This window comes from Cnephaeus nilssonii (genome assembly GCF_951640355.1).
Source record: "Cnephaeus nilssonii genome assembly, chromosome: 8".
Classification (NCBI taxonomy): Eukaryota; Metazoa; Chordata; class Mammalia; order Chiroptera; family Vespertilionidae; genus Cnephaeus; species Cnephaeus nilssonii.
The window spans coordinates 39249922-39274900 of NC_137079.1; the positions used below are offsets into that span (position 1 = coordinate 39249922).

General features: G+C 40.6%; 1 protein-coding gene and 1 pseudogene across 3 annotated transcripts in view; one reads left to right on the forward strand and one right to left on the reverse strand.

The window, feature by feature from the left end:
• Positions 1 to 24979, reverse strand: part of PCCA (propionyl-CoA carboxylase subunit alpha) — a 377531-nt gene that overhangs the window by 60209 nt on the left and 292343 nt on the right. Inside the window, exons 20-21 of one of the 2 annotated variants that reach the window (XM_079779444.1) lie at positions 20177 to 20275; positions 1758 to 1811 (exon numbers count right to left, since the gene is read on the reverse strand). In XM_079779444.1, coding sequence (XP_079635570.1) covers positions 1758 to 1811; positions 20177 to 20275 — 153 coding nt within the window. The remainder of the gene's footprint in view (positions 1 to 1757; positions 1812 to 20176; positions 20276 to 24979) is intronic. The other variant, XM_079779445.1, reaches the window with a different exon arrangement.
• LOC307104534 (large ribosomal subunit protein uL29m-like) lies at positions 1820 to 2984 on the forward strand (annotated as a pseudogene). The gene has a single exon. The product of its transcript is annotated as a large ribosomal subunit protein uL29m-like (transcript).

Sequence of the window (24979 nt, forward strand, 5' to 3'; positions counted from 1 at the left end):
AGTGAATTTAGAACCTGAACAAAGTACCCAAAGCACATGAACAGACATTTTAAAAATTATAAATGATACCTAGTAAATGAATACATGGAGAAATATTAAAATACAACAGCCATAAACAGAGATATGCTAATTAAAATAAGGTACCTTTTTTTAATAGTAAAATTATTTTGAAAATTATATCTAATACTATTAATAATACATGAAATTAAAGTAAAAAGTAATAACTGTAAACTCTTTTCACCTGATAAGAGTTAAATAATTTTGAAAATTATAACTAATACTAGAGTGCAAAGTGATCCTATCTAATAAAAGAGTAATATGCAAATTGTCCATCACTCCAACACACAAGATGGCCGCCCCCATGTGGTCAAAGATGGCTGCTCCATGTGGACATAAGATGGCTGCCACAAGATGGCCAGCAGGGGAGGGCAGTTGTGGGCAATCAGACCAGCAGGGGAGGGCAGTTGGGAGGGACCAGGCCTGCAAGGGAGGGCAGTTGGGGGCAATCAGGCCTGCAGGGGAGGGCAGTTAGGGGTGAATGGGCAGGCAGAGGAGGGCAGTTGGGGGTGACCAAGCCTGCAGGGGAGGACAGTTTGGGGGGACCCAGGCTTGCAAGGGAGGGCAGTTGGGGGGGACCAGGCCTGCATAGGAGGGCAGTTAGGGGCGACCACACTGGCAAGGGAGGGCAGTTTGGGGTTACCGGGGCAGCAGGGGAGGGCAGTTAGGGGCAATCGGGCTGGCAGGGGAGCAGTTAGGCGTTGATCAGGCTGGCAAGAGAGTGGTTAGGGGGTGATCAGGCAGGCAGGCAGGTGAGCGGTTGGGAGCCAGCAGTCCTGGATTGTGAGAGGGATGTCCAAGTGCCCATTTAGGCCCCATCCCAGTGAGTCCCAGATTGGAGAGGGTGCAGGCTGGGCTGAGGGACACACACACCCCTGCATGAATTTCATGCACTGGGCCTCTAGTATTTTTATAAATATGATGGGTGCCTTTTAGAAGAGATATGAAATCACTGGTACTAACCCATAAAAATATTCATGGTTTTGACTCAACTTAGAAAAAAAATGTATCTTATACATTTTTGAAAATACTTTATAAATATTTGAAAATAATTCAAAATGTCAAAAAAGCAAACATATGAAGTTGTTCATTAGGACACCAATCATAATAGCAAAAATGAGAGGTAACTAAAATACTAAGCAATGGGATTCATGGAAAGTAAAATATGTCACATCCACTTATCAGAATGTTAACTACAGCTTCATTAAAACAATGCTGATATTTTATAGCAATATGAAAAATTATTAATAGGATCACAAGTGAAAAAAAGTAAGATACAAATACTATGGTTCAATCTCATTAGAAATGTGGACTTGAAATGGCCTAATGTAGAAAGGTAGGTGGAAAAGTAAGCAAAAAATCCCACCAATGTCACTATTTTCTAAAGCATCTTTATATATGTTCTTATTTTTATGATGAAAATATCCAGTAGAAAAATAAAGCACTTGAAATACCCAACAAACTGCAATATTTTTTTAAAAACGATTTTCTCCTTAATAAGAAATTGCTAAAAGTAGTCTATCATGGAAATTTCTCTAACACATTAAAGAACCCATTTCTTATACAAAGACATCTCATTTAATAGCAAAATAAAATCATGATGAAGCCAAGTTCAAATACCTGGGCTAAAACTAGTTGAACACATTTTTTTCCTCTGAAAATCAGGAGAATACACAGGGTAATAATTCTTTCATACTTACCACTGTACCGAGAAATTGAATGCTCATGTTTCCACCTGCTTCTCGTGAAAGACACTGGGGGAAAAAAGAGGTATAAAATGAACTCACATCCACACAAAAATGTGTACCTGAATGCTCATAGCAGCATTATTCCCAACAGCCAAATAACTCAAGTGACCATTGAATGATAGATAAAACAAATTAGCAATGGAATATTATTTGGCCATAAAAAGGAGTGAAGTGCTGATACATGCTACAACAGAAACCAAGCACAAAGGATCACATATTATATGATTCCATTTGACATGAAATGTCCAGAATAGGCATATCTATAGAGAAAGGAAATACACTGATGCATTTTGGCCATTCTTTGCAGAAGACTCTCAGGTGCATTTCCAGGTTGTCAATAACTCTGGCCCCAGCCAGCACAGGTTGCAGGTTTTCTCTTAGTTTGTTGCCTAAGAATATGCCAAATATCATATCTTTTCACCAGAGCAAATTATTTTATACCACCTTGTCAAGGAAAGTACTAGAATAAATTTTTGATGACCCAAGAAGTAGAGGGGGAGAAAGTGAAAACTGGAGCTTCATAAACTTGTTGGCACTTAAGAACAAAAGCAATGAATATGTACATAAACTTTGGTATGTCCTATTAAAAAAAACACACAACATGCTTCCAACTCTAGAGCCGGAGGCCAAGTGGCAGAGATTGCCAATGCCAAGTCTGAGTGGTTAGAAAAAGTAGTAGATTCCAGGGTGCATTAGATAAGTTTGTCCAGGAAAGGGAATCTATCCTCAGGCTTCTTTGACCTGCTCAAGCAAAAGCCAGACCTGGTGCTTCTTTCTATGAGACATCTTTGGAGGAATCATCTGACAAAACTTCAAGAAGTGGCCGATACCTTGGTGCCTAAGTAACAGATACAATAGGAATTCTTTGCAATGTCCCATGTGAAACATTTTGTCAGACCCAAACTCGAGAAACAAGCCCACACTGAATCAAGGAAGAAAAGTTTAGAGAAAAAGACTTACATGTCTATCTCCCAATACTACACTGTCTTGATACTGCTGTTTCATAGTCTTGAAATCAGATTGTATAAATCTTCCAACTTTGGCTCTTGTGATTTGTCAAATAACAGAATTTTTTGGTAGTAGAAAAAAACCCCATAAAATTTACTATTTTAACTATTTTTAAATATAAAGTTCAATAGTGGTAAGTATATTTACATTGCTATGAAACAGATCTCAAAACTTTTTCATCTTGCAAATTGGACACACTATACCCATTAAATAACATCTTCCCTCCCCTCACCCACATCCCCCCCCCCCGCCCCCAGACCCTGGTAACTACCATTATACTTTGTGTTTCTATGAATTTAACTACTTTAGATATCTTATATAAGTGGGTTCATACAGTATTTGTCTTTTTGTATCTGACTTACTTCACTTAGCATAATGTCAAGGTTCATCCATGGTTGTAGCATTTGACAGGATTTTTTTTCCTTTTCAAGGTTGAATAATATGCCATTTTATGTACACACCACAGTTTGTTTATACACTTATCCACGGATGAACTATTGTGCATATGCTGCAATGAATATGGCTGTGCAAATACCAGTATCTCCTAGCGATCCTACTTTCAATTCTTTTGAATATATACCTAGAAATGGGATTACTGGGTCATATGGATGCACTATTTTTTTAAGAAGAAACCCCCCCATACTGTTTTACATACCAGTTGCACTAATTACAAGTCCAACAATAGTGTACAAAGGTTCCAATTTCTCTATGTTCTCACCAACACTTGTTTGTTAGTAGCCATCCTAATGGGTGTGAGGTGGTATCTCATTGTAGTTCTGACTTGCACTTCTCAGATGACTAGCATGCTAAGCATCTATTTATATGCTTGTTGTCCACTTGTACAAGATCACTGGAGAAATGCCCATTCAAGTCCTTTGGCTATTTTTTAATTAGGTTAGGGTTTTTTTTGTTAAGTTTAGGAATTCCTTATATATTCTGGATATTAACTCCTTATCAGATATATAATTTGTAAATATTTTCTCCCATTCAATAGGATGCCTTTTCACTGTTAATTATATCCTTTGATGCACAACATTTTTAAGTTTGTTGTCATCCCATCTGTCTCTATTGTTGCCTATGACTTTGGTGTTATCCAACAAAATCATTCTTAAGTCCAATGTCAAGAAGCTTTCTGCTTACATTCTCTTCTAGGAGTTTTATATTTAGGCCTTTAATCCACTTGGAGTTAATTTTTATATATAGTGTAAGATGTGTCCAATTTTATTCTTTTATATGTGGCAGATCCATCGTTTTAGAAGAAAAACCTAGCATATGACTATCACATCTGTTTCCAACTCCCATTTGTCCTCTGCGTTAAAGACTCAGTTAATTGTTAACTGAACATCAACACCTGGATAGCTAATGCACATATTAAATCTACCAAGTCCACACAGAATTCTTGATTTGACTTCCCAAGCTGCACCTCCCTGAGGTTTCCCATCTCAGTAAATATTACTATTTATTCATCTGTTGTTCACCCTTAATTCTTTAACTTTCTTTACATCCAGTATCTAATCCAACTGTCAATCTTTTGTGCCTTCCCTCCTAAATATATGTCAAATCAGTTCACTTTTTACCATCTCCACTGCTACCACCTTTATCTAAGTCAAGGGTTGGAAAACTCTTTCTGCAAAGAGCCATATACTAAACATTTTAGGCTTTTTAAGCCCAAAGGCAAAATTGAGGATATTGTGTAGCTACTTAGATAACAAGAGAAAAAACCAATTTTCACAATTTTTTGTAACATTCAAAATATAACTAAGCACAATTTTTCTGTAATACTTCAATGTCACTCTTTAATGAGATTTTACATATTTCATCTTCAAAAATGTGTCTTTCCACAGACATTACTGCCAAATACCAACATCGATCCACAGGCATGTGCTTTTACTTGAACATATTTGGCAATTGGAAAGGCATTTACAGAATTTTGTTAGATTCTTTTCTTGATATTTGCCTTTAGCATAACATTATACTGCAGTTTAATCACTTCCAATTAAAGGTTAGGAATTGTACAGTTAAATGGATTTTTAAATATGGACATTTCCCCTGCTTTTGCATTGAGGTTTAAAAGATGCTGCTGGAACTGTGGTGGTTGAGGGTGCTTCTTGTTCAGAAAAATTTTAATCTTGGTCCTGAGCACACAAAAAATATCATAATAAACTTTCCCACTGCTAAGCCACTGAACTGCTGTGTGATAAGGAAAAGGAGGGCAGTAAGATTCTACTTTCAACAAAAATTGCAAAAGCAGCCATAGACAAGATAAACAGGAATGAACGTGGCCATGTTCTGGTAAAACTGTATCTATAGACTGAAATTTGAATCTCATATGCTTTTCATGGGTCATAAAACATTACTTTTCTTTTAACTTTTTCCAACCACTGAAAAGGGAATAAGCACTCAACTTTTGAGCCTTGCAATAACGGGCAGTGAGCTGGACTTCTGGTCTATACCATTATCAGCACCTCTTCTGGGAAGACTGCAATGGTCACATAAACAATTTGTCTGCCTCCACCACTGGTCCCCTGTGGTTCATCCTCCTCACAGCAGTAATTTTAAATCACATCATATTATTCTTCTATTCAAAACTCTTCAAAAGCTTCACATAGAAACTGGAAAAAAACACACAAAATTCTTTGGCCCACCAAAATGCTATATCACCTGGTCCCTGCCTATTTTATTTTAATTAATTAATTTATTTAATAAATCTTTATTGTTCAGTTTATTACAGTTGTTCCTCTCCCCCCCCCCATAGCTTCTCTCCACCCAGTTCCCACCCCACCCCATGCCCTTACCGCCCCCATCCTCGTCCATAGGTATAAGATTTTTGTCCAATTTCTTCCTGCACCCCCAAACCCCCTTCCCCCTGAGAATTGTCAGTCTATTCCCTTTCTATGCCCATGATTCTAATATATTCACATTTATTCTGTTCATCAGATTTTTTATTCACTTGATTTTTAGATTCACTTGTTGATAGATATATATTTGCTGTCATTTTGTTGTTCATAATTTTTATCTTTACCTTTTTCTTCTTTTTCCTCTTCTTAAAGAATACCCTTCAGCGTTTCATATAATACTGATTTGGTGGTGATGAACTCCTTTAGCTTTTTCTTGTCTGTGCAGCTCTTTATCTGACCTTCAATTCTGAATGATAGCTTTGCTGGGTAGAGTAATCTTGGTTGTAGGTTCTTGCTATTCATCACTTTGAATATTTCTTGCCACTCCCTTCTGGCCTGCATAGTTTCTGTTGAGAAATCAGCTGACAGTTGTATGGGTACTCCCTTGTAGGTAACTAACTGTTTTTCTCTTGCTGCTTTCAAGATTCTCTCTTTGTCTTTTGCTCTTGGCATTTTAATTATGATGTGTCTTGGTGTGGTCCTCTTTGGATTCCTCTTGTTTGGGGTTCTCTGCGCTTCCTGGACTTGTAAGTCTATTTCTTTCACCAGGTAGGGGAAGTTTTCTGTCATTATTTCTTCAAATAGTTCTTCAATATCTTGCTCTCTCTCTTCTTCTGGCACCCCCATAATTTGGATGTGCTCAAATTTGTCCCAGAGGCTCCTTACACTATCTTTATATTTTTGGATTCTTTTTTCTTTTTGCTTTTCTGCTTGGGTGTTTTTTGCTTCTTTGTATTTCAAATCTTTGACTTTATTCTTGGGATCCTCTAGTCTGTTGTTGGATCTCTGTATATTATTCTTTATTTCAGTGTATGCTTAATATCTGACTGGTCCTTTTTCATATCCTTGAGGGTCTCACTAAGTTTCTAGAAGATTATTGAGTAATCTTATAACCGTGGTTTTGAACTCTATATCCAGTAGTTTGCTTTCCTCCATTTCTATCACTTGTGACATGTTTCTTTGTCTCCGTATTTTGGCTGCTTCCCTGTGTTGATAGAGTGGCCTTATGCGGTAGGTGTCCTATAGGTCCCAGTGGCTCAGCCTCCCCAATTACCTGAGGTGGACACTCTTGGTGCACCCCTTTGTGGGCTGGGTGCACAGTCTTGTTGTAGTTAAGCCTTGATTGCTGTTGATATCATTGGGAGGAATTGACCTCCAGGCCAATTGGCCGTGAGGACCAGCTGTGTCTACAATGAGAGAACTGCTGTGCTGGAGACACCCTTATGGGGCAGGACTTGCTTCAGTGGGGCTTTGGTGCTCACTGAGTCTGCCCCTTGAGTGTATCACTTACGGATATGAAGAGTTGTAATCCGGTATAGTCTCACACTGACCACTGGGTACACTGGCTCTTGGATCTCCAAGGAGGTGCAAAGTCAGTCACTGCCTGAAGCCACCCAGCAGGAGCTACAGAGAGATCTGCAGATTCCTCCTTTTGTGTGGGGTTTGGAAGTGCCCAGATGAGGCCCAGCTGTGAAGCAATGCAGGCTGCTGCTGCAGGGCCTTAGGCCTTCTTTTGGACGCTCTGGAGCTCTCTGACCCAGCTACAGTTTGTTAGGTTTTAGGTTGCAAGAGGGACAGGCCATTCATATGCAAAAGCCACTGCTCACAGCTTGGGTGGGGTTGTAAATTGGGTGGGGCAGGGTCTCAGGGAATCACCAGGGTGGAGCAAACAGCAATGGCTGCCAGTCCGCCCTGCCCCAGAGAGGTCCCCGGGTCTCTGTGTCCCGCAGCCCCATGCAGCAACAATGATCCCTGTGAGCACATCTGAGAGAAAGCCGCCCTCGCATTCCTGCCCGATGCCAGACAGTCCAGTTTCTCCCCATATGAATCTGGGTCCCCAGATTCTCAACAGGAACTGGAGTTCAGAGCAATCGGGAGCTTGTCTCTCCCTCCCGATTGAAAAAAACAACAGCGCACCCAGTCGCCAGCCTGGTTTGCGTGCCTCCGTACCTTCGCACCTCCTACCAGTCTCAATGCGCTTTTTTCTTTTCTTCTAGCTGTAGAACTTCCACTCAACCAGGTTTCCCTTGGTTCTGGATGATACTTGTTTTGTCTTTTAGTTGGAGTTTTGATGTGGTTGTGAGAGGCATCAACTACATGTGTTTACCTATGCTGCCATCTTGGTTGTTCTCCCTGCCTATCTTTTTCCACTCTCCTAACTATACTCAAGACATTGGCCTTCCTTCTGATCTCCACACAAACCAAGTTTTTTCCTGTCTCAGGGCCTTTGTACTTCCCATTCCTTCTACTTGGGACTTTCCCCCCTAGATTTTTGCATAGCTGCCTTCCTCTCCTTAACCTTTTGCACTCGGATGTCGAGTGTGACTCGACATGGTTAGCATCGGTAGCAGCTCGTATGTCAAATTGTATTGAATGTATCAATAATTTGAAATATAAAAAAATCCAAATAAATAAGTTTGTATGAAAAGAAACTCCAGTTTTTTATTCTACTGCCGCGCTTTGTTAAATCTGGGGTATTTAAAAAATTAAATCCCGAGTAGAATAAAGGAATCAAGAAAAAAGCAAGCAAGTGCAAAGCGTTAAAGGTCTCAAATCAATATTCAGACAGGACTTCCTACTCACCCTAGCTAAAGCTATCTCCTCTAGTCATTTTCTAGGAATTATCCTGTTTTATAGTCTTCATCAACCTTTTCAGTACTCATATTACCTTTTTTACATATTTAAATGTTTGGTATCTACACCCCCCTGTTGCCACATAAGTCTTGGTCACTGCTGTATCTCCAGAGTCAAGAGCAGCGATTTTCAACCGCCATGCCAAAAGAATTTTTAAGACATGCAATTAGTCAGGGCACTGACCTCTTTTCCCTTAGATTGAAAAAAAAAAAAATGACAACAGACAACACAATAATAGCTGTCTGGTGTGAATGAATCAAAATTATACCTATTTTTTTTTGTCCAGCTGGTGTGGCTCAGTTGGTTGGAACATTGTCCATACACTAAAAGGTAGCGGGTTTAATTATCAGTCAAGGCACATACCCAGGTTGTGGGTTGGATCCCCAGTCAGGGCATGTGGGGGAGGCAACCAACTGATGTTTCTCTCTCCCCCTCCTCTCTCTCTAAAATCAAAGGGAAAAAATATATTTTTTGGTGTGCTGCAGAATTTTAGTAATTACTTTATGTGCGCCATGAGATTAAAAAGGTTAAAAATTTCTGGTCTGGAATACTGTCTAGGTCATATTTGACATTACTTTCTATGTAAGAGACACTAAAAATATAAATAGTTCATTTTCCTTACCCTACAGGGATTAGACTGATACCCAGGAGAATAAAATTTTATAATAAATAAAATAGTAGGTTTTAAAACTTATATTTTAACATTAAAAACACAATTAAATTATATCAATGAATATGGAAACCATAGATATAAGTACCAATAAGTTGCCCTTAGCTTTACATTCAGTTTAAAGCAGGATACAATTACATACATTACTAGTGGCCCAGTGCACGAAATTCGTGCACGGGGGGGGGGGGGGGGGATGTGTCCCTCAGCCCAGCCTCACCCTCTCCAATCTGGGACCCCTCAGGGGATGTCCAACTGCCGGTTTAGGCCCAATCATGCTGGGATCGGGCCTAAACCAGCAGTCAGACATCCCTCTCGCTATCCGGGACCGCTGGCTCCTAACCACTCACCTGCCGGCCTGCTTGCCCCCAACTGCCACCCCCCCCTTGCCAGCCTGGTCGCCCCCAACTGTTCCCCCTGCCAGCCTGCTCGCCCCCAACTGCCCCCCCCACCAGCCTGCTCGCCCCCAACTCCCTGCCAGCCTGCTCATCCCCAATTGACACCCCCACCGACCTGCTCGACCCCAACTGTACCCCGCCAGCCTGCTCGCCCCCAACTGCCCCCCCACCAGCCTGTTTGCCCACAACTGCCCCCCGCCAGCCTGCTCGCCCCCAACTGCCCCCCCACCAGCCTGTTTGCCCCCAACTGCCCCCTGCCAGCCTGTTCATCCCCAACTGAACCCCCTGCCAGCCTGCTCGACCCCCAACTCCCCCCCACCAGCCTGCTCGCCTCCAACTGACACCCCCTGGCCTGATCACCCCCAACTGCTGGCCTGCTTGCCCCCAACTGCCCCCCCCTGCTGGCCTGCTCATCCCCAACTGCCTCCCGTTTCAGCCTGCTCGCCCCCAACTGCCCCCCCACCAGCCTGCTCGCCCCCAATTGACTCCCCCACTGGCATGCTCGCCCCCAACTGCCCCCTCGCCAGCCTGCTTGTCCCCAACTCCCTGCCAGCCTGCTCGCCCCCAATTGATTCCCCCACCGGCCTGCTCGACCCCAACTGTCCCCCGCCAGCATGCTCGCCCCCAACTGCCCCCTCTCCAGCCTGCTCGCCCCCAATTGACTCCCCCACCGGCCTGCTCGACCCCAACTGCCCCCCGCCAGCCTGTTTGCCCCCAACTGACCCCCTGCCGGCCTGCTCACCCCCAACTCCTCCCCACCAGCCTGCTCGCCCCCAACTGACACCTACTGGCCTGATCACCCCCAACTGCTGGCCTGCTTGCCCCCAACTGCCCCCCCTGCCGGCCTGCTCACCCACAACTACCCCCCCCCCCCGCCACTGGTCTGATCACCTCCAACTGCCCTCCCCTCCTGGCCTGATTGCCCCTAACCACCTCTGCCTCAGCCCCACCACCATGGCTTTGTCGGAAAGGGCTTCCGGTCTAATTAGCATATTACCCTTTTATTAGTATAGATGGCTATCAGCTCCCCCCCCCCCCCCCCACACACACACACCACACTACTGGAATCTATATACTTGAAAAGGGAGAGAGGGAGAGAAGGGAGAGGGAGAGAGGGAGAAAAGGGGTGAGGGAGAGAAGGAGAGATCCCAAAACCTAACATATCTCAGCAATAAGGACTGATGTAATAGAAAATAGGAAAACAAAATTTCATTCAAAACTGGAATTTGCTGTTATATAGGAAACAGGAACATACATGTTTTCCATAGTCTAGGATCAAGAACAAAATACTCAAATGCCTACAATAAATCTGAAGCATGCCAAAACAAATATGAACTGACCATTTGATAAGCTAATAGCAAAAAGTAAAATAATGTAAAAATTAAGGCTTTTATTTTCACGAAATATACTTCATCCTTACTAAAATATTTTCTCCAAATATTTTACCCTTTTTTTCTATTTTAAGTGGCATTTCATAGCTAGATAAACATTTCCTTCTTTTCTTATTTTGATAGTCTGCTCCAACGGCTACAAAATATACTGCCTCTTTTCTTTAAAGAAAATAATTTTTTAGAAGACTTTGTTAAGATAATAATTTTAACATTTGTTAAATTATTCACATAATAAAAGCCTTAATTTTTACATTATTTTACTTTTTGCTATTAGCTTATCAAATGTTAAATCAATTCATATAAAATTAGCAAAGTTGCTCACTGAAAAAAAAAAAGCAAAAGCATTCACACACAAAAAACAAATGTTCTAAAAATATCTCCCGAAGATAATAAAATCAGAGGCAATTTTACCTTTTAAAGAGTAATCTCACTGAACAGTAAGAGGAAGAAATAGTAATAGTTTTCTTTTTCCCCTCACTGATTTCCAACCTGATAATACGTTGTAAAGGCCGTTACTATGGGATTTGTCTTATCGGTCTCCAGTGCAGCTGCTGGTATTATTTTCCATGTTTACTACAATCAGTGTTTACACTATTCAAAATTCTCTTCTTCTGGCAGCTACTAAAGATCATTTCTCGTTAACAGATAGATGTGTGGGGTGGGGAGGGATTCAGAAAGACATTTTCCTATTATATTAAACATTTAAAAGCAATGCCAAATCATAAAACAAATGCCACCAGAGACAAGAAAACTGCTAGGACTACATTACAAAAGCAGGTAGATTTGCATCAAAATTAAATTTTAAATTATAGTTGTACTTACATCCCAGCTGTTAAATTGTGATGCAAGTTTTTGAAGCCTAGTGAAAGGAGTTATTTCTGTTCTACTGGTGGGCTTGTTTCAAAGATGTGTAACTGTAATTGATGTTTTCAGGAACATGAAAAGATGGTTAATAATTACTCTTTCATTTCCTACTTCTTTAGAAAAAAATACCAACCCCTGCGTATTCTAAGTTATATATTTATGTATCCTATACATTCTAAATGGATGGTTTCATATTGCATTGATGTTTCCAGAGTAATCACATGCATACAGCACAAAATAACAGCTAATTCCTTCTAAAGGGGTAGAGGTAGGGAGAAGTATCTAAAAAACATGGAAAACATTTCTTTTGGAACTAAAAACGTAAGATGATTACTTTAAAATCAAAAGCATAAGCCACTTTAATATTCTAATTAAAATACTTTAACTTCTATACATATTTACTAGGATTAAAACTAGTTTTCAGCGATTATGGGAGTTATTTTATAAGCTGAAAAAAGGAAATAGCTTATTTTTAACTTCACTTTTTCTTTCAAGTGATGTGAAAATCAATTCATTTTCTTCAAACACAGAAAATTATGCGTAAATTTAAAAAATCTATTCAAATTCTGTGTGGACAAGCATTTACAAATGTATCACAGATAGTTATGCAGTCTGAAAGCACAGTAACATCTCTTCTATCATATTCATGTTCTTACAGAATATTCCTTATTGGCCCACTGAGCATTTTAAGTTATCATGTTATAGAACCTATGTAGCACTGCAACCAATTCACAAGTAACCCATTTAATCTGGTATTCTGTAGTAAATAACATGAGGTTCCTGGGACACTATTCCAAATTTGTCTGCTTTAACATAGAAAATTAGTTCCACTTAGTTGAATATCAATGACCTATTCAGTGTAGAATGCAATCGTGCTATAATCAGCTTTGTACTGTTATATATAATAAAATTATCTTCTCTTGAAAATATTTAAACAAGAATATGAGAAATAAAAAGAAAACAGGCTTCAAAGGTACACCATGAATAGCTTCACAGCACACAAATGCAGAAATTGTTAGACCTTAGCAGGATCTCAAGATATTTTCAAAAGTAGTTAGCTACTCTTCAGGCCTGTGGACAACCTGCTGTGAGCAGGTGGATGGAAGAAATCATTCCACACAAAGAAACAGGCCAATAGCAGTTAGTCGGCTCTGCTTGCAAATGTTCAAACAACATGACTACGCAAAGTGAAAATCTAGTGTGTAAAATGCCAACAAGAAACAATATATTAAACCTGAGCAGACAAATTACGTTGTAAGAAATGAAAACTATTTGAGTTATTCAAAGTAAAATTGAAGAGCCTCTTTCAAGTGTAAAAAAAAAATTACTTCGCAGGAATAGTCACAGTAATTAAAAAAAAAGTTATATTCATTCAGCACGCTCCACACTATGAAGGTGCTAGGGTATATGAAGAAAACAGTGAGCTCAACACGTACAGAACACAGCAAATCCCTCTTCTGTTTCAAAATAAGTGTAATTCATCTACTTCTAATTTTAAAAGATAAAAACCAAAACTGTAATTAACACATGAGGGAGCACTAAAAAAACCCCAAAAATTTCTCATCTAGTTGACAATCTTTTAAAATTTTAATTTAGAAGCTTAACAAAAATTAGTACCATTTTTAAAAAATGGAATGATTTCCTGCCTATAGTATATAATTTAAGTGTTGGGAAGGAAATAAAAAGATATGTTGTGTGAAACTATTACTAAATTAGATTTTCTATTTTATTTAATTTTAGTTAATTTAAATACAGAAGCAGTGTAATATATTTTTCTGTTAAACAAAACTTCATTTTTAGGTAGGACTACATTTTACCTTTAAGTTTTCCATTATGTAAGCTACTAGAGGTCCGGTGCACGAAATTCGTGCACTGGCAGGGTGTCACTCAGCCCAGCCTGCACCCCCTCCAATTTGGGACCCCTCAGGGGATGTGGGATAGAGTCAGATATCCCTCTCACAATCCAGGACTGCTGGCTCCTAACTGCTCACCTGCCTGCCTGCCTGATTGCCCCTAACTGCTCCCCTGCTGGCCCGATCACCCCCAACTGCCTTCCCCTGTTGGCCGGATCGCCCCCAACTGCCCTCCCCTGCCGGCCCGATTGCCCCCAGCTGCCCTCCCTGCCAGCCTGGTCATCCCCAACTGCCCTCCCCTGCTGGCCTAATGGCCCCCAACTGCCCTCCCCTGCCAGCCTGGTCGCTCCCAACTGCCCTCCCCTGATCTTGTAACGACATGGGGGCAGCCATCTTGTGATGACGTGGGGGCACCCATTTTGTGATGACATGGGGGCGGCCATCTTGTGACGACATGTGGTGTCCATCTTGTGATTATGCGAGGGCGAGACACCACCTAGGCTTTTATTAGTATAGATTGTTGTTGTATACATGTCAGTCACATGTGTCAATTCTGGTATCACATTAATCATTTTTATATTGTTTCATGGATATGTTGAGTTAAATGAAATAAATTAGTAAAATTAATTTCACTTGTTTTTAATTTTTTTTTTAATCCTCACCCAAGGATATTATTTTTCCACTAGAAGCCCGGTGCACAAAATTCGTGCACGGCGGGGGGTTGTCCCTCAGCCCAGCCTGTACCCTCTCCAATCTGGGACTCCTGGAGGGATGTCCGACTGCCCGTTTAACGGGCAGTCGGACATCCCTCTCACAATCCAGGACTGCTGGCTCCCAACTGCTTGCCTGCCTGCCTTCCTGATTGCCCCTAACCGCTTCTGCCTGCCAGCCTGATAACCCCCTAACCACTCCGCTGCCAGCCTGGTTGATGCTTAACTGCTCCCCTGCCAGCCTGTTTGCCCCCAACTTCCCTCCTCTGCCAGCCTGGTCACCCCTAACTGCCCTGTCCTGCAGGGTTGATCACCTCCAACTGCCCTCCCTTGTAAGCCTGGTCCCTCTCAACTGCCCTCCCTTGCAGGCCTGGTCCCTCACAACTGCCCTCCCTTGCAGGCCGGGTGCCTCCCAACTGCCCTCTCCTGCTGGCCATCTTGTAGTGGCCATCTTGTGTCCACATGGGGGCAGGATCTTTGACCACATGGGGGCAGCTATATTGTGTGTTGCAGTGATGATCAATCTGTATATTACTCTTTTATTAGATAGGATAGAGGCCTGGTGCATGGGTGGGGGCCAGCTGGTTTGCCCTGAAGGGTGTCCCGGATCAGGGTGGGGTTCCCTTGGGGCGTGGGGCGGCCTGAGCGAGGGGCCTGTGGTGGTTTGCAGGCCGGCCACGCCCCCTGGCAACCCAAGGGGAGGCCCTGGTATCTGGAATTTATTTTCCTTCTACAATTGAAACTTTGTAGCCTGGGGCGGCAGCCATTTCTGGGGCGGCAGCCATTTCTGTGGCAGTTAATTCACCTTCTACAATTGAAACTTTGTAGCCTTAAGCGGGTGAGCCCGGCCAGGATGTGCAGAAAGCTTTGCTTCCCCAGTTGCCGCCGGCAACCCAGGCCTGCTCTCTCAAGCTCCATTCTGCCGCCATTTGTTTGAATTTGTTTACCTTCTATAATTGAAACGTTGTAGCTTGAGTGGAGGCTTAGGCCTGCAACGGCTATGGAAAGCTTGGCTTGTTCTGTTACCTGGGAAACCTTGCTCTCTGTGGCTGTAGCCATCTTGGATTGGAGTTAATTTGCATACTCGCCCTGATTGGCTGGTGGGCGTGGCTTGGCTGGTGGGCATGGCTTATGTAGTGGAGTGATGGTTAATTTGCATATTACCATTTTATTAGAGAGGATTGATTTTTAGAGTGGAAGGAAATGGGGGGAGGTGAGAGGGGAAGGAGAGAGAGAGGGAGAGGGAGAAGGAGTGGGATACATCTACGTGAGAGAAACACATTGACTGGTTGCCTCCTTGACCCAAATTGAACCCTCAACACTTTGGTCCATGGGCTGATGCTCTAACCACTGAGCACCCAGCCAGGGCTGTTCTTACTTTCTTAATGTGGCTACTAAGAAACTTAAAAATTGCATATTTGGCTCATATTAGATTTCTATTAGAAATGCTATTTTATTCCACAACTTTTTAAGTTGCTAATTTGGAAATCAGAATATATTTTTCCACAAAAGAATGAGAGATTATTTTTATTTCTCAGCCTAGGCCATTAAGGTCTATCTAATAAGCATAATTACTAATGAACTCTACATTTGTAATGAAAATAGTTAAAAAGTTATTGTAATGGGTAAAAAAAAAAAGTAAAATTTTATTTTCTTTGAATGATGATATTTGAGGAAAACTTGTTTTAATTATTAGATAAAGAGCTAGACAAAAAGTTATAAAAATTCTGAAGAGTACCTAAGTGTCTTCAAGATGTTTCAATGTTTCTATCCCCAGTTCTTTATTATCAACTAGAGGCCCGGTGCACGAAATTCATGCATGGGGAGGGGGGGGATTGTCCCTCAGCCCAGCCTGCACCCTTTCCAATCTGGGACCCCTAGAGGGATGTTCGACTGCCCATTTAGGCCTGATCCTGGTGGGATCGGGTCTAAACAGGCAGTCAGACATCCCTGTCATAATTCAGGACTGCTGGCTCCCAACTGCTTGCCTGCCTGCCTGCGTGATTGCCCCTAACTGCTTCTGCCTGCCAGCCTGATCACCCCCAAACCACTCCCCTGCCAGCCTGATCAACACCTAACTGCTCCCCTGTCAGCCTGATTGCCCCTAACTCCCCTCCCCTGGCTGCCTGGTTACCCCTAACTGCCCTCCACTGCCAACCTGGTCGCCCCTCACTGTCCTTCCCTGTAGGCCTGGTCACTCCCAACTGCCCTCCCTTGCAGGCCTGGACCCCCCCCCTCAACTGCCCTCCCCTGCAGGCCTGGGTCCCCCCCAACTGTCCTCCCCTGCAGGCCCGGTCCCCCCCCCCAACTGCCCTCCCCTGCAGGCCTGGTCCCCCCCAACTGCCCTCCTTTGTAGGCCTGGACCCCCACCCCCAACTGCCCTCTCCTGCAGGCCTGGGTCCCCTCCAACCGTCCTCCCCTGCAGGCCTGATCACCCTCAACTGCCCTCCCCTGCAGGCCTGGTCCCCCCCAACTGCCCTCCCCTGCAGGCATGGTCCCCCCAACTGCCCTCCCTTACAGGCCTGGTTTCTCCCAACTGCCCCCCCCTGCTGGCCTGATCGCTCACAACTGCCCTTCCCTGCTGGCCATCTTGTGGAGGCCATCTTGTGTCCACATGGGGGCAGCCATCTTTGACCACATGGGGATGGCCATCTTGTGTGTTGGAGTGATGGTCAATTTGCATATTACTCTTTTATTAGATAGGACTAGAGGCCTGGTGCACGAAATTTGTACATGTAAAATGGTGCTGCTGCTATGGAAAACAGTATGGTGGTTCTTTAAAAAATTAAACTAGAATTACTATATGAACCAGCAATTCCACTTCTGGGTATATACCCAGAAGAAAACTAGGGACTCGTATTTGTACATCCATGTTCATAACAGTATTATTCACAATAGCCAAAAAGTTGAAACAACCCAAATGTCCATTGACAGATAAATGGATAAAAAAATTATGGTATATACATGCAATGGAATATTATGCAGCCTTAAAAAGGAAGAAAGTTCTGATACGTGCTAGCACATGGATAATCCTTAAAGACATTATGCTACGAGAAACAAACCAGTCACAAAAGGACAAATACTACATGATTTCACTTATATGAGGTTCCTAAAGTAGTCAGATTCATAGAGACAGAAGTAGAATGGTGGTTGCCAGGGGCTGGGGAGAGTAGGGGGTAGAAGGTAATTGTTTAGCATTCCCCAACTACTTTCCTCTGCACAAAGTTTCAACGGTATCTCCATTGATAATTGAAAAGCACAGACTCTTTAACCTTTCATTCATAACTTGGCTCCTCCAATCTATTTCCCATGCTTATTAGCTCACATTACTTCCCTACCTGCATGCTTCCCAATCCCATTTCACGAACATGCTTTCCTAAGTTGTATCTCAACTATCATCTGATACCCTTGTTTTGCAAAACATAAACTTTTTAAGTAGTAAGGATTCCCTAAAGATAAATGAAAAATAAGAGAGAGTGATTGGCAGAGCATTTGTGAAAGCAGAATTTCATATAAAGGGAAAAAATCATCATTTTGCTTATATTTAATTGAGAAACACTTCATAGAAAACAACAGCCTTTTAAAGAATATTGGGGCTGGAAAGGTGAGAAGGTAGCTAGCAAGTAAGTGGCAGAAAAACATGACTCTAAGTAGTGCTGGCACAACTGGTTATCCATTTTAAAAAGTAAAACTGGATCTTATAGCATAAACCAAAATCAATCCCAGGGAGATTAAGGATTTAGATGTGAAAAAAAGCACAATTTAAAAGATTTATAAGAAAATATAAGCAACATCTTTATGAGCTTGAGAGTAGAAGAGGGTTTTTTAATCCAATACAAAATACACAAACCATAAAGGAAAAGAGTGAAAATTCTGATATTAAATCTGTGATTTAAAACTTCACTTGGATAATTTAAAAAGGTAAAAACACAAACTACAAACTGGGAAAAGTTTTTTGAAACACATATACAAAGGATCACAATTCACATAATATAAAGAACTTTTATGAATCAATAAGGAAAAGACACTTCAATATTTAAAAATAAGCAAAAACCATGACTTTCTCTGAGCCTCAGTTACTTCACTTAATGAAAAAGTATAAATAATAGTACTTACTTCATGCAATTTTTGTGAAGATGAAAAGAGTTAGTATAGTACTGTGCTTAGAACTGAACCTGATACACAATAGGCACTATGTGTTATTATTCTGATGATAATTGTTAGTAATTTCATAGGGGCCTTGTTATTTTTTGGGAGATAAAAAGAGTCAACACTAATGCCCACAGAAAGTAAATAAAATATACCTGTTCTGATAAGGAACAATTTTCCTTACTTGACTTTTTAGGTACATGACTTTTTTTTTTTTTTTCAGTATAGCATTCACTTCCCCCAGTTTATTTCCTTCCAATGAGAGAGCACTGAGCTAGAAGCAATGACCTCTCCAAAAAGTCAAGGGGTCTGCCTTGAAGCGTTATTTATTTCACATTAACTTTTTTCTTAAACAAAAACTTACAAGAATAAAAATGAATTTACTGAACCGTATTCCTGTAGTCCAAAAAATACTTCTGGGGATTATTGTAAATACATATACAGTGTTAATTTAGCTGGAAGCTCTACTTGTAAAAGTGACATTAAGATACATATCCACATAGTCTTGAGAAGGATGCTGAAAATATCATGATACAAAGATCTGGACAAGAGAACTTCGTGTGTCTCTCTACTCACTACAGAGAGGTCAGACTATGTCCCCCAGCCAAATCACATGGAGGCCTGAGCCACAGCACCTGCGGTGCAGAGCATATTCTACGGAACATAAACAAGCATAACAAAACCATGCATTCAGAAGACACACTAACTAGATCTAAGTGATACAAAATTATGCAGTGATTTTTTTCAAGCATTTAACATCATATTTAGAATATGAGAGAAAATATACTGGGACAAGTCATAAAACCAAATTTTAAATATGGGGCTCATTACTGAGAATTTACTGTTCCTTTGAACCATACAGGTTGAACCTGGCTTGGAAATTAGTTTAGTCATCAACTATTTAGCAGGGGTTCTGGAATCCTCTGCTGCACAGTCTCTAATAGAGATAGAGGGACATATGAGCCTGGTGTAGAGCAGTCTCTATCTGTGATTTTCTTTATTTCTTTAGGTTTTAAAAATCTATTTCCTGTGTAAAATCAAGTTAAGAATATGTCAAAACACTTTCATAAAAAAAAAAGATTGAGAATTTAATGCTATGGAGGGCTTATGATTTTTACTTGCATGTGACAGCCACATGTTCTATTGTGTTTGTTTGTGTGTTTTTTTTCTTTCTTGGAACCCTAAACCTCAACTATGAGGTGAGCTGAAGGAATTTGGTAGAATCTCTTTTCACAGCTTCCTACTTTAAAATGGAGGTCACAGAATACAAAGAACATTTAATCAACCCTGGTTTTCAAGGCATCTCCTCAATGCAATAAATTTTATATTGGGGGTAAAAGAAAGGTTAACAAATTAAGATTACTCAATTTTTAAAAGGTATCAACGTGCTATGGCAAGTAAACATGAATAGCTCACATTTCTGATGATCTGATACTACACATTTCAATTACACAGAAAAGGAAGGTAATGAAATCAGTCATCTTTTACAACTGAAAATCCACAATGGCAAAGAAAACTACTAATCTAATATTTTTAGAAAAGCATGCAGAATGCGTTATCTATAACAAAATATAATACACTAACCTTCCTGAGTTGTCTGAAAAAAGAAAGCAGTGTTTTCTCTGAATAAGAATTAACTCAAGACTCTCTAAAATAAGAAAAACTGTTTCCAACCATAAAATGTACACGATAGATAAAATGCAGCTTTTCCCTAGCATGTCTGTAAGTATTAACCACACAGACCTTGAGAAGGATCTCTGACTTAATGCGGCCCTCTAGGTAAATCATCAGAACACTTACCTGTATCGTCCTCTGAGTGCCATCAACGTTGACAGACAATAAGGGTGAAGCCAGGTTCCATGTGCTGGTCACATTTAGTTTCGACCCATCAACTTCCACCTGTTGTGACACCAAATAAGACTGTTACCAGGAAGAAAGACAGAAAACTGATCTCAAGTTCATTGCTACATGCAAAGCAGCAGCCATTTTAAACAGATGGCTCCCAAACAACCTGTCATGTTTACTGCTCCCACCATGAAAGACAGGGTCCAACAGCGTCTTCTCAGCCATCTCTGGGGAGAGGTGAAGGGCCTGAGCACAGCTGCCTTTGGGTACTGAGGTTTCAAGTAATTTCCAGTAAGTAACAAACAGCCTTCTAACTCTAAACCTATCCGGACATGCTACATTTACTGCAATTAGACAAGTAATGCTTATAAATTCCAGTGACATTTTGCAACCCACACAACAGGGCCTGCATATAATATCCTCTCCAAGGACCAAGAAAGAACTTTTCTGTGTTAATTTTAATGAAGGACTATGTATTGTTATCTTAATTAAACAGAAGCTTTAATTAGGTAAAATTCTTTGGTACTGAGAATTAAAAGTCCATTTTGAACTTTGTAAGTTCTGTCATATTTTTGCTGATCATCAAGTTATCAGTCATGAAGATATAAAAAAAACCCATGATCTTTTAAAACAGATATTCTTAAGAGAAAAATTTTAACTTTCAAATAAATAACATAAAAGCAACTGAAAGAAAAATAAATAAAAGCTAATTTAAAAATAAAAGTACTATTAGTTATAGTAGTTATTTCTTCCTTTTACTCACTCATTCCCTAACTCTTTAATGAGCTAAAAATGAGATTTTAAAAAAAACAACATTATTATTTTAAGTCTACAGTAAACAACCTAACAAAGGATATTTAAGTTTGTTGAAGTTTCAAAATAAACCTTTAGCAGAGCCAAGATATATGATGCCTAAAAATTCCCACACTCACTTAATTCTCTTGAAAGACACTCACTGATTAAAGAAAACACAGACTTTATACTGTATTTGTTTGAATAAGTACTTATATATATATATTTTCTCTATAATGTGGTCATAAAGTATAGAAACAAAGATATGCTACTGACTATGTAATGAAATATCAATAGGACATATGGGGTAGGCAAAAATAGGTTTACAGTTGTTCATCTGGAAAAAAATACAATCTGTATATATAAAAGCCTAAGCGACCGTTACGTCTGAATGACCGAAACGACCGGTTGACCAGTTGCTATGATGCAAACTGACCACTGGGGGGCAGATGCTCAGTGCGCTCCCACAGCCAACCTCCCACGGCCAGCCAACCTCCCCCTGTCCGGTAAACCTCCCTCCCGCGGTCCCTCTCCCTGTCCCTCCTGCCCGATCTGGCAGGCCCCGCTGGCAGCTGGCAGGCCCCAACCAGCCCAAACCTGATCAGGACTGGGCAAGATGGCCCTGATAGGCCCTGATTGCTGGCCAGGCCTAGGGAATTTCATGCACTGGGCCTCTAGTAGTTAATAAATAATAATACAAGAATAAACTTTCATGTACTCACAACTGTAAACCTACTTTTGCCCACTCCTGTATTATCCGCTACTGTGTTTTCAGATTTAGTGGTCTCCCTGTATATACAGTATCATTTAGTAACTGGGGGTGGAGGGGGGAGAAACAAACAAACAAAAACACACACAAAAAAAACAATGGCTTTGGAATGAGACTGACCTGAGTCTCACTTGATATATTTTTTAATTTTATTCTTGAATTACAGTTCATATTCAATATTATTTTGTATTAATAACTATGTATGGTGTCAGGTGGGTATTTGAAATATGGGGGGACCACATTGTAAAGTATATGAGTGTCTAACCACTATACTGTACACTTGAGTCTCACTTGATAGATGTTTTACTAGGTTAGAGTTGTTTACTAAAGCTGCAGTATAACCAGCCTGAGCTTTAGTTTCCAAACTATAATAATAGTAAAAGTATCGGTCCAACTATAAAAATTAAGTAAGTTAACATATGAAAGTCTCTACCAATATACCTGTCATGGTAGTTCCTAAATATTTTCTTCCTTCCCCTGTCTCTAATGGTTTTACTACCCCATCCTTAAGTAAGTTTCAAAAATAAGGTCAGATAATCATACTATCTCATACATTAATTACTATTAAAACATATGATAAAGATCTGAGAAGAAAAAAGACTTGTAGTTTTGATTAAAGCAGCACTAATACATGTTAAATGATCCAATTTAGCCCCTCTCCCCAAATTAAATATCTCCTTATAATGAAAGGTTTCCAAAAGAAACTCTCAACAGACAGAGGTTAGAAACAGTAAGTGCTAAAAGAAGCTAGATGCTATAAAAAAAGAATTCTGAATAATTATTAAAAATCTGTATTTGATACTAATTTCAAATTCAAAGGGTTAACAGAATGAAACTGCAATTGCCATCTTTAGGGCATATGAAGGGGAAAAACAACAACAACTAATCTACTCAAATCATGTTAAAGGAAGAACAAATTTACTACAACCTGAAATAAAACATTTTTATGACTGTTCAAACAAAATGTGCTATATCCATACAAGAGAATATTATTTAGCAATGAAATGAAATGTTGATACATGCTACAACATAAATGAACCTGAAAACATAATACTGAAAGAAGCCAGTCACAGAGGACCACAGTTATATAGTTCCATTTATATGAAATGTCCAGAAGAGAAAATCTATAGAGCCAGGAAGTGGGGGAGAGTGGTGGAAATGGATGGGGGGTTGAGGGTGGCAAATATGGGTAATGGGCCTTATTGGGCATTATAAAAATGTTCTAAAATTGACTGTGGTGAGGGTTACACAACTCTGTGAATATACAAGCTAATGAATTGTACAATTTAATGGACAAATGGTAAGGCGTGTGAATTATCCTATCCAATAAAGAGAGAATATGCTAATTGACCGTCATGCCCTCACAAAGATGGCGGCACCCACAGCCAATAAGGAGGGAATAAGCTAATTGACTGCCATGCCCTCAAAGATGGCAGCACCCACAGCCACAAGATGGCGGCGCCCAGTGCCCTCAGCCCCGCTGGGGCAGCAGGCATGCGGCACGGCCGGGCCCGCCCCCAGGTGGGTCCAGCCGCTCTGCACGGCTGCCTCCCTCTGCCTCCCAGCCCCCCAGGGCTGGCCCAAGGTGCATGCAAGCCTCAGATGGTGGCTGCCCAGCCACCCAGGGCTGCCCAAGGCTCAGGTAACCAGGGCCGGCCGAGGCTTGCACTGCTGGCAGTGGCAGCAGGAGAGGTGTGATGGGGGCATCGCCTTCACCTGATCTCCGTGTCACCTCCCCCACCTGAAGGCTCCTGAACTGTGAGAGGGGGCAGGCCGGGCTGAGGGGCCTCCCCCCCCCCCCCCGCCCGCTTCAGTGCATGAATTTTCATGCACCGGGCCTCTAGTATTTTAATAAAGCTATTTAAGAAGTAAGTAACAAAAAAATAGGGGAAGGAATGCTATTCTTTCAAAAATTAGAAGCAGAACTTTTGTGATAAATTAAAGATGACCTAAAAATGGATATATATGCATATAAAATGTTCATAAATTAGAAGTTTTAGTATTATTAAATGTTATCTCCTAAATTGATCTATATAGTCAGTGCAATCCCAATTTTTAAAATCTAGCAGGCTTTGTTTTTTCAGTAGAAATTGATAAGTTGATTCCAATTTATATATAGAATATTGAAGAATTTTGAAAAACAAGCAAAGGTACAGTAATCAAGACACTGATGTAAGAATAGAGATATTTATTAACAGAACAAAACTGAGAGTTCAGAAACCCACACATAAATGGCTAGTTGATTTTCCCCAAAAAGTGCCAAGTTAGTAAATGTGGAAATATAGTTTGTCAACAAATTGAACATCTATAGTCAAAAAAGAAAACCCCACACCATCAAAAAAAAAATTCAAAACTATTAAAATTAAATGTAAAACCTAAAACTTCAGAAAGAAAACATGAGAGAAAAATCTTTATGAATGACCTAGGGCCAAGCAAAGATTTCTTAGAACACAAAAATAAAAATCTAACAAGAAAAAGTAGATGAACTGGAATTTATCAAAATAATAAATTTCTGTTTGAAAGACACATAAGATAAGGAAAATCAAGCCATAAATTGGGAGAAAATATCTGCAGAATACATTTCTGATAAAGGACTTATATCCAAAATACACAAACAACTCTCACTTATAACTCAATAAGAAAAACAACTAAATTTTTTTAATGGGCAATAAATTTTATCAGAGACTTCACCAAAGGAGAAAAATAAATGACAAGCACATCACTGACTGATCATTAAGAAAAGGCAAATTAAAACTGTAATGAAATTGCACTACATAGCCATTAGAATGGCTAAAATGAAAAAGTGATAAAATACTAAGAGCTGCCGAAACCGTTTTAGCTCAGTGGATAGAGCGTCGGCCTGCGGACTCAAGGGTCCCAGGTTCGATTCCGGTCAAGAGCATGTACCTTGGTTGCGGGCACATCCCCAGTAGGGGGTGTGCAGGAGGCAGCTGATCGATGTTTCTCTCTCATCGATGTTTCTAACTCTCTATCCCTCTCTCTTCCTCTCTGTAAAAATCAATAAAATATATTTAAAAAAAATACTAAGAGCTGATAAAGACGTGGAACAATTAGAATTTTCATTTATTGTTGGAAGAATGAAAAATAGTAGACCCACTTCAGAAAACTCCAGAAAAGTGAAAAGATATATACATATAAAGAACTACACATGAATGCATAGAGATTCATTTATGATA